We start from the raw sequence: 11535 nt of genomic DNA on the forward strand, positions 1-11535 counted from the left end.
ACAAGAAGAAAAAGAGGAAGAAAAACAAAGAATTTTAAGAGAAGAAAAATTAAGGCAAGAGGAAAGAGAGGCAGAAGAAAGGAAACGTAAAGAGGACAGAGAGGCAGAAGAAAAAAGATTAGAAGTGGAAAAACTCAGACTTCAACTTCAGGAACAGGAGTTAAAATTTAAAAAAGAAAAAACAGAGGTTCAACCGACTTTACCTACTAGCAATGCTTTTGACAAGTATAAACTTTTATCTAAAATATTACCTTTTCAAGAAAATAAAGATAATATAGATTCGTATTTGATGAGGTTTGAGGAGTTAGCGAAAGCATCAGGCTTACCAGAAGACCAATATGCACACCATCTCTTGATTTTATTACAGGGTAAAGCATTAGATGTATGTGCACAAATACCATCTCATGAACAGCGTACTTATGCAGAAATAAAAGAAGCTTTACTAAGACAGTTTGGAGCTACGCAAAATGCTTATCGCAAGAAATTTTTTTTCGAAAGACCAAGGCAGGAAGATGATCCACAGTTGTTTGTCTCTGATATGGTAATGTGGTTTGATAGGTGGATATCTTTAGCCAATATTGATAGAACGTATGAAGCATTAAGAGACCACATATTGATTGATACCATTACTCACGCATATGCAGAAGATATCCAATCTTTCATAATCGAGAGAAATCCTAAAGATCTACAGACTCTAACAACAATAATACGTCAATATAAAACTGCCTATCCAAGTAAGCAAATTAGATCAGCAACCGATGAAAACTTTATTTGCTTTTCAAGAGATAACAGACCATTGCCATCTTTTCAGACCGACAAAACTTTAATATGTTATAAATGCAATACTAGAGGTCATTTCGCCTCACAATGTAGAGTGAAGGTCATAGAGTGCAGTTTTTGTCACATGAAAGGACATTTAGCAAAGGATTGCAGAAAGAAACATACTAGTATCAGTGACAGATCTAGTGACCAAGCATATTCGCAAAACAGATCATTAAATGTAAAGAATTCAACATATGGAAATAAGAAACAGGGTTTTACCAAAAACTCGAAGGCACATCACTCAACAATGACTGTTATCACTAAATCACAAGGACTTCAGTTTTATCCTGGATTAGTCGGTTCTCAAAGAGTACAGGTGTTACGAGACACAGGTAGCACTTCAGTTGTTATACGTGCAAATTTTGTGAGATCAAATCAATATACAGGCAATGAAATCGAAGCCACTGCTTTCAACGGCACTGTAAGTAAATTACCAGAAGCTTTGATACATATTACGACTCCATTTTTCAGTGGACATGTAGAAGCTTTAGTAGCTCAAAATCTACCTGTTGATCTCATAGTTGGTAATATACAGGGAGTGCGTGACTGTACTACACAAGATCTTATTGAATGGAACAATACAATAGAAATGAGTCAAGAATGCAATGTAGTAGTTACAAGGTCAATGCAAAAAGAAAAGGAAAGACTTGAAACTGAACATATTGAACACAAGAATTCTGATAAAGTTGTTCAAGAAAATAAAAATGATAAGAAGGCAAACCATTCGCATCTACAGACAAATGAACTTGAACAATTTCATAGCGAGGAATTTAAAGTTGAACAGAAAAATGATGAAACATTATTTAAAATGTTTAAAAAGGCTCAATCGAACATCAATCCACAAGAAAATAATGATCCTTATTTTAAAGAAGGACTACTTATGAAGAACAGTCAATACAAAAATAAAACTGTTGAGCAAATTATAGTTCCAAAAGTATACAGAAAGACCATTATTAATACAAGCCACGATGTACCGTTTGCTGGACATATGGGAGTTACCAAGACCAAGAAAAGAATACTTCAAGATTTTTACTGGCCAGGTATTACTAAAGATGTAAAGAAGCACATTAGTACCTGTCATATTTGTCAAATGAAAAGTCCAAAAGGTAACAAAATACAAGCGCCATTGCAGACAATGGAATTGACTGAGAAACCATTTCAAAAAGTAGCAGTTGATTTAATTGGTCCAATGCCAATTGAATCCAGCAGAAATCACAAATATATTTTAACTTTAGTAGACACATGTACTAGATGGCCAGAAGCTATTCCGTTAGTCAATATTTCTGCAATTGATGTTACCAGAGCTTTATCTGAAATTTTTTCAAGGACAGGGTTACCTGAAGTTATACTTTCTGACCGAGGTAGTCAGTTTACAGCAGATATAACTAAGACATTTATGGAGATGTACAACATCAAAATGAAGTTTACAACACCATACCATCCTCAAAGCAACGGGCTTTGTGAACGGTTTAACAAAACATTGAAACAAATTATATCAAAAATAGCAAATGATAATCCGCAGAATTGGGATCTCCTTTTACCAGCTGCATTATTTGCTTATAGAGAAAGTATCCAAGACACCACAGGATTTTCTCCTTTTGAAATGTTATATGGAGCTAATCCAAGAGGTCCTATAACTACCTTCAAAGAATCACTACTTAAGTCAAACCATGATGCATCAGATAAGAAAACCGCATTTCAGCATGTTCTCAATACAAGAAATATAGTAATAAATGCATGTGAAATAGCTAAGGAAGCAACAGCCAAAGCTAATGCTGCAAGTCATAGAAGAATAAATGAACATAGAAAACTTAGGTACTTTGAACCAGGTGACAAAGTTAAATTATTATTACCTGATAAGAAAAATAAGTTCTTTATTAAATGGCAGGGTCCATTTACTATTTTAAGAAAAGTCACAGATGTAGATTATGAAATAAATATCAATAACAGAAACAAAGTGTTTCATATCAACATGCTACAGAAATACAACGAAGCTACTGATACAGAAGAAGAAGACGATGAACTTGAAAAACATATTTCATGCTTAGCGATTATTCCAGAAGAAAAAGAGGAGGATATGGATGAATTAGTAGTGCCAACTACAACTTCTAGACAGACTGAAACCTGGCATGCTGTCAAACTGGACAATTTATCATCACAGAGGAAAAAAGATATAATGAATCTACTCCAAGAGTATGCTGATATATTTACAGATGTTCCAGGAAAAACAACCATTATAAATCATGAAATCAAATTGACAAGTGACAAACCTACCAAGTCACGTCCATATCCACTACCTATTCATTATAGAGATTTCCTTCAGAAAGAAATCAATGATCTTTTAGAACAAGGCATAATTGAACACTCGAATTCACCTTATGCTGCTCCAATAGTGCTTGTAAAACGTTCACAGTCATCATCGCCAAGAATGTGTGTAGACTTTCGACAGTTAAATAAAATAACATGCCTTGATTCATATCCAATACCTAATCCAGAGGATTTAATGTCACAGTTTTCTGGAGCTAAGTATTTTACGAAACTCGATTTGACAAGAGGATATTATCAAATACCTATGACACAGGATTCAAAACAATACACTGCTTTTACTACAGCCTTTGGCCTTTTTCAATATAATTACATGCCATTCGGTTTAGTAAATGCTAGCAGTACTTTTAACCGAGCAATTCATAGGATGTTCGGACAACGAAAAGACACAGTGTCCTATATTGACGACATATGTGTGTTTCATAATACATGGGAAGATCATATTAAAGGACTCAAAGAAATCTTCCAACAATTGAAAGACAATGGATTTACTGTAAAACCAAGCAAAGTTGAATTAGCAAAATCAGAAGTTACATTTTTAGGTTATAAAGTTGGAAACAATTCACTGAAAACACAGGACGATATTATTAAACGAATTTTGGACATTAAAATACCTCAAACAAAAAAGCAGGTTAGAAGTATATTAGGACTTTGTAATTTTTACAGATGCTTTATTCCAAATTACGCATCACTGACAACACTTCTTACTAACCTTACGAAGAAAGGACAATCTAACACGATTCCATGGTCACCAGAATTAGAAGAGACCATAAAGAAAATTAAGTATGCTTTTGCACAAGAATCCATTTTGAAATTACCAGACAAGAAGAAGCGGTTTTATCTTGCTACAGATGCTTCCTCATCGGCAATAGGAGCATGTCTAATGCAAGAATATGAAGGCATTCTACATCCTGTATTTTTTATAAACAGAAAACTATCTTCAGCAGAGACCAGATACTCGACCATAGAGCGAGAGTGCCTGGCGATTGTCTGGGCCATTTCAAAATTTAGCAAATACCTGTTGGGAGCACCTTTTACTTTACAGACAGATCATGCACCACTGGCATTTCTCAACTCTAAAAAAATGTCAAATAGTCGTCTGACACGATGGAGTTTGCAGTTAATGGACTATCAGTTTGATGTAAAGACTGTTCCAGGAAAATTGAATGTTTTTGCTGATACTTTGTCCAGATGTATTTAGATACTATACAATATATTGTTTATTGTTTAACTATATTTTGTTTTATGTTAGAAAAACAAATTTAATCATTTTTTATTCCATGTGTTTGTAGTTATTTTTCAGATACTCTATCAACTCAAGTACCAGATGAGATATAATGTATTATTCCGTTTTGTTAAATTTTGTTACTTTGACATCTTTTAGTTACACAAGTTGGGAAGTGTTCATATTAATATATCAATTATTAATAATAAATGTATAGAACTAAGATGTATATTATCTAATATTAATTATATATGCTGAATCTGTACAACATTTTGAATTTTGTTTTATATTAATATGTTAACATAATGAAACATTTTTTTAATTTTTTTAGTTATGAGAGCAATTTTATCAATGTTTTAGGCATATGTTATATTGCTATTTTACGCATTTTATATTGCATACAAAATGCTAAAAAGGCAAGGGGGTAATGTCACGAGTCAAGTCTGTGACCTATTTCGACCAGTTTCTAGAAGCTCGAGTTCAAACCAGTGCAAGTGTCCAGCGTAAACAAGTTAATTTTAGGTATCCAATCAAAGAAAGAGGTTAAGGGAAAAAATAGCACACGTCAGCTTCTAGAAGGTCAAAGTTACTAAAATAATTATCTGAGAAGGTTCCATGATTCTGGAACGTACGATCAAAGAAAGTATAAATAAGGGGAAAGTGAGTTAGACGGGGTCCTCGCATAGTAGTAGTTCTTGTAGAGCGATGGTCCTCGCTCAGTTCTTGATTAGTAATAAATTTTGTGATATTAGCGGGTCCATTAAGTAAAGTTTTAGTAGTTGAAGTTGAAGTTATACTAAGTGAAGTTTTATGTATCTTTAAGTTTTATTTATGAAGTGTCAAGTTGTTATTGAATTAAGAAGTTAATTTGATGTGAAAGTTGAAGAAGTTATTAAAGAAGTTTGAAGAAAATACAGAGAGATGTTTCTTTCTTCATTTCATTGAATTGTCAAGTTTAATCATATAATCCCCGGCAAGTGTGATGGTCATTTCATATGAATTCATCAAATTATTAATACAATCCTTCGGCAAAGTTCATCACAGTGAGTTCAACTCAAGTCTCCAGAGGGGTTTGTAAAGTTTCAACATCCACTGCCTGGTTTGGCAAACCGAATGAATAAAACGTAGATATCCCCCTTTCAGACTTTGTAAATAGATGGGGGGCAAGGGTCATCTCTTTCATTGGCCTTCGGTTACTGAGGGTATCATGTGGCCAGCACAACGACCAACTGCCTTTACTTTTCCCCAACTAAAGTCAAGTACCCATTCACTGGCGGATCCAGGGGGGGGGGCGGTAGGGGCGATCGCCCCCAGACTCGGCCGACCCCCCCCCTGGGGGGGGGCGGACGAATTTTAGTATAGAATTCACACAATTTGTATACGAATTTATTACTTATGTTAATAATATATACTAATTATTTATATTTCAACCTATTTTTAGATTATTTCGCCCCCCCCCCTTCTAGTATGTTGGCCGATTTGGAAGGGTCGGGAGGGGGCGATGGCATCAATCCGCCCCCCCCCCCATCATAAATTTTCGAGTGGGGAGGCGGTCCTATTTACTTGTAGAAATCACAGCTTGCTAACAGAATCAATTAAATATCTATATGATTAAAACTTGTTATTGGCATTTTAACCGGTCTTTATATTATGTCGTTCACCTGTTGGCCGATTGGAAGGGGAGGAGCGAATACTTCCACTGCCCTTCCCATCTAAACCCTTTGAGTGGGGGGGAGGTCCTACTTTTATGGAGAAATCATAGTATGTGAACGAAATTAGTCGAGTATCTATATAATATAAATAGGTGGAAGGGCGATACATGCAATCCCCTTCCCCCCATCGGACAAACCAATACTTTTTCTTTTTGTATTATAGTAAGAAATTACAAAATTTAAAAAATCTGTCACTAATATAATTTATATATGCTATAAAGTAAATTCTTATATCGAGTCGCCCAACCCCTATTCTTTAATGCAAAATGCAATCATTAGCAGAAATTATAAAAAGGAGTGAGGATTAATCGTTTTCATTTTACCGCCCTTCCCCTTTCCAGACAGAGTTTGTGTAATTCAACATGAATTTATCATAACTATTTTAAGAAAGACTTTGCTTTGGAAAAGTTATAATTCAAACGAAATTTTTATATATAACAGTCACGGTTGAGATGAGTTCAAAAGCCAGATAATCTTTTCCTAGTCGCCTTTTTCCAACCTTTACTCTATCTCATATTTTTCTAGTTAAATAAAGTAAGGAATATAACAATTTATGCTTGAATTTCACTGAATATTATGTATCAAATTTTTTTTTTTTCGGCGGCAATTCTCAAAGCCTTAATCTAAATATGTGTGGTATCTTATCTTTTCAAAGAACAAATTGGTTGTATTTGCAATGTATTAAGGGACTATAAATTTATATTAGAATATTTTTCAAAAAGTCCTTTATAATAGAATGAATAATGAGCTGTAGGTCAGGAGAATGCGTTACTGCGGTGAAGAATGCCAGAAAACGCTTTTAGCGTTGTAGTGTAACTGAGTTGATTTTCTGCGTGCGTCCAGCGTGTCTGAAGGTCATGGCCATTGTGCGTGTTTCATGTCCAGTATGCCATTGTAAGACTTCCTGATGGAAGAGAAGAAACAGTGTCATTGCGATATTTGGCCCCCGTTCCAAGAGAGGGAGAATCAGAGGTGTATCAACATATGGAACATGAACTTTGAGCCGGAGACAAACCCTATTAACACAGATGCAGGTACCTACTGACCATGTGACTATAGAACCAATGGCTGCTCCTAACACATGTGTACAACAAGGGGAAAATGAACATCAAGAAGAAGTAAATGCAGGGGCTGAGTCTCCTGTTAGAGAGCCGCCGATGTCACCAACTCCAAGCGACGGCAGTATTGGTCCTGGTAGATATAACCTAAGACCAAGAACAAGCAGACCTAATTATAAGGTCTAACATTTATTTAATTATTTTTCCATATCACAAGTTCTAATTCAGTATCTGTAGGCTTAATATGACACACTTTGAACTGATAATTTTATAGCGTATAACGTGTTTGTTTATAGTTATACAATGCTTTTCAATAGAGTAAATCTGTAAGTATTCTGTAGGGATACTAAGGCCTCTTATATCGCTGTCCTTCAGTATTATTTACATGTTTATGTTCCTATAACTTTTAGGCGGGGTGATTGTAGTGTAACTGAGTTGATTTTCTGCGTGCGTCCAGCGTGTCTGAAGGTCATGGCCATTGTGTGTGTTTCATGTCCAGTGTGTGTGTGTATAGACTGCATCAGTGGTATGCTAGACGTGCTGGTTTCATTCACTGTTTACTGTAGTCTGATTTTGTCGAATAAAGCCATGTTATTGGTATTCTAGTCGTTATCATTTCATTACAAGCGTCGAGGCTTCGCCCCGAACCTCACTGATGAATAATAAGCTGTAGATGTCAGGAGAATGCGTTTCAGCCGTGAAAAAAGCAAGAAATTATTTTTGGCGAAAAAAAGCTTTTGGCGTCGGGGCTTCGCCCCGTACCCCACTAATAAATAATGAGCTGTAGTTGTCAGGAAAATGCGTTTCAGCAGTGAAAAATGCAAGAAAACGCTTTTAGCGTCGCCCAGAACCCCACTGAGAAAGCTTACAGCGCTCTCCCAGACCCCCAAGCTTGCAAGAGAAAGGCCTCAACATAACTGTTTTTTTCTGGGTTTTTTTTCGCCGAAGATTGAGAAACAGTCTTATTTTATTCTCATATAACGAATATATATATATATACTAGACATATGTTACCCGCGACCCGCGGGTCTTTATTTGCGCATTAATGTCGATATAGTCACTGAGAGTGTTTTGTAAACAATTAAACGAAATAATAATGTAATAAGTAAAGTCAATGTAAAAATAGTGTGAATGAAGCTATCAAATCAGAATAGCTAATAGGCTTCAATCCATTTGTTCAAATTAAAACATTTGCTTGTAGGCCTACATATATTTGATTAAAATTTGAGATGAATAGACTTAATTTTGTATGTTCGTGTGTTACAGTATAAAGTAGATCTTGAGGTAGACATAGATCTAAATCTACACTAATCTAGTTGCCTTTTATAGAGTTCATTCTGTGTTGCGCATGCGTGACCTTTTTTCATGAATGAATATAGGCCTATCTCAACACGGCTACGCAGCTTTAGCGAACAGCGAACGAATGTATTAAAAATGCTTTAGAAAAACAAATTTGAATGTTAATTTGATTAAAATATGAAATGAGTGGACAATAATTAGTATGTTTATGTGTTAAAGCATACAACTATCTTTGCGAAAAGAAGTTTTATTATCTTAGAGTTCAATAAGAGTTTTAGACCTAGGCCTAGGAATAGACTCAGTAGAGAGATGTGTTAATCACTGTTAATGTGTAACCATTTGGTAATGTCTAATGAAAGGATGTTCGCCAGACTTTACCCGCGGCCTTCGGGTCTAAGTTTGTGTTTACTAATCTAGTGGATTGGATTTAGATGTATGTTAAACGTAGCTAATGATCCTTTCACGTTATTTCTCTTTCGCTACGAAAATAAAATTAGGTTTGCGAAAATGGGTTTACCCGAAGTCGATACATTCTTATCTATTAAAAACGAAAAGAGAGATAGCTTTGTTAAATGAATGGGATTATAAAGTGAACAATTAAACGAAATTATATTTAGTACGCGATTCATGAATGAATATAGATCTAGGCCTATCTCAACTCGGCTTTGCAGCTTTCGTAGATGAATGTAGCTTTAGAAAACCAAATTTGAATGTTTATTTGATCAAAATATGAAATGAATGGACTTTAATTAATATGTTTATGTGTTAAAGTATAAAACTATCTGTGCGAAGAGAAGTTTTATCATCTTAGAGTTGAATTAGAGTTTTAGATCTAGGGATGGGATTATAAAGTAAACAATTAAACGAATTAATATTTAGTACGCGATTCATTACTGAATTGTCTAATGAAAGAATGTTCGTCAGGAAATCTGTAGTCACAGATATAAGGAACTAATTAATGTAAAAAATGCTTTTGAAACACAAAATTGAAGGTTAATTTTATTATATAATGAAATCAATGGATCTTCTTTTGTATTTTCATGTGTCAAAGTAAAAAACTATCTGCGCAAAGTGTATTTCTTAAAATTAGATCTAGGTCTAAATCCTTTCTATCTTTTCTCATGTCAACATTGTAGACATGGCCTAGATCCATAAAATACTATAGCTGTAATAGAGTCGGACAACTTTATTTTTTTTTAGGGTCTTACATTTGTTTTAGGGCTACAATACATTCACTAAGGTCTAAGTTGGTACCCAAGGAACATTCCTGCCTAGTTTTATCAAGATTGTTCAAGCGGTTTTGATGTCTATAAGTAACATACATACATACATACATACATACATACATACATACCCCTCACATTCTACTTTATAATATAGATATACTAGACATATGTTACCCGCGACCCGCGGGTCTTTATTTGCGCATTATTGTCGATATAGTCACTGAGAGTGTTTTGTAAACAATTAAACGAAATAATAATGTAATAAGTAAAGCGAATGTGTCAATGTAAAAATAGTGTGAATGAAGCTATCAAATCAGAATAGCTAATAGGCTTAAATCCATTTTTTTTTTAAATTAAAACATTTGCTTGTAGGCCTACATATATTTGATTAAAATTTGAGATGAATAGACTAAATTTTGTATGTTCATGTGTATAAAGTATAAAGTAGATCTTGAGGTAGACGTAGATCTAAATCTACACTATTCTAGAGTTAAACATTGGCTTTTATAGAGTTCATTCTGTGCTGTGCATGCGTGACCTTTTTTCATGAATGAATATAGGCCTATCTCAACACGGCTACGCAGCTTTAGCGAACAGCGAACGAATGTATTAAAATGCTTTAGAAAAACAAATTTGAATGTTAATTTGATTAAAATATGAAATGAATGGACAATAATTAGTATATTTATGTGTTAAAGCACAAAACTATCTTTGCGAAAAGAAGTTTTATCATCTTAGAGTTCAATAAGAGTTTTAGACCTAGGCCTAGGAATAGACTCAGTAGAGAGATGTGTTAATGTGTAACCATTGGTAATGTCTAATGAAATAATGTTCGCCAGGAAATCTGTAGTCACAGATATCAGGAACTAATTTATGTAAAAAATGCTTTTGAATAATCTAGTGGATTGGATTTAGATGTATGTTAAACTTAACTAATGATCCTTTCAAGTTATTTCTCTTTCGCTACGAAAATAAAATTAGGTTTGCGAAAATGGGATTACCCGAAGCCGATAAATTCATATCTATTAAAAAACAAAAAGAGCGATAGCTTTGTTCAATGAATGGGAATATAAAGTGAACAATTAAACGACATAATTTTTAGTACGCGATTCATAAATGAATATAGATCTAGGCCTATCTCAACTCGGCTTCGCAGCTTTCGTAAACGAATGTAGCTTTAGAAAACCAAATTTGAATGTTTATTTGATCAAAATATGAAGTGAATGGACTTTAATTAATATGTTTATGTGTTAAAGTATAAAACTATCTGTGCGAAGAGAAGTTTTATCATCTTAGTGTTGAATTAGAGTTTTAGATCTAGGGATGGGATTATAAAGTAACAATAAAACGAAATAATTTTTAGTACGCGATTCATGAATGAATATAGATCTAGGCCTTTAACTCGGCTTCGCAGCTTTCGTAAACGAATGCAGCTTTAGAAAACCAAATTTGAATGTTTATTTGATCAAAATATGAAATGAATGGACTTTAATTAATATGTTTATGTGTTAAAGTATAAAACTATCTGTGCGAAGAGAAGTTTTATCATCTTAGAGTTGAATTAGAGTTTTAGATCTAGGGATGGGATTATAAAGTAAACAATTAAACGAATTAATATTTAGTACGCGATTCATTACTGAATTGTCTAATGAAAGAATGTTCGTCAGGAAATCTGTAATCACAGATATAAGGAACTAATTAATGTAAAAAATGCTTTTGAAACACAAAATTGAAGGTTAATTTTATTATATAATGAAATCAATGGATCTTCTTTTGTATTTTCATGTGTCAAAGTAAAAAACTATCTGCGCAAAGTGTATTTCTTAAAATTAGATCTAGGTCTAAATCCTTTCTATCTTTTCTCATGT

General features: G+C 34.0%; 1 protein-coding gene across 1 annotated transcript; it reads left to right on the forward strand.

The window, feature by feature from the left end:
- Positions 1–1069: 1069 nt before the first annotated feature.
- On the forward strand, positions 1070–4348 carry LOC129928743 (uncharacterized). Its single transcript, XM_056044526.1, has one exon. It carries the CDS (start codon positions 1070–1072, stop codon positions 4346–4348), a length of 3279 nt encoding a protein of 1092 aa, XP_055900501.1.
- The last annotated feature ends 7187 nt before the right edge of the window (positions 4349–11535 follow it).

This window comes from Biomphalaria glabrata, chromosome 10, assembly GCF_947242115.1.
Source record: "Biomphalaria glabrata chromosome 10, xgBioGlab47.1, whole genome shotgun sequence".
NCBI classification, from domain to species: domain Eukaryota; kingdom Metazoa; phylum Mollusca; class Gastropoda; family Planorbidae; genus Biomphalaria; species Biomphalaria glabrata.

What these genes read in the sequence shown, in the direction of transcription:
- LOC129928743 (XM_056044526.1), top strand. Translation starts at nt 1,070, where the DNA reads ATGACTGTTATCACTAAATCACAAGGACTTCAGTTTTATCCTGGATTA.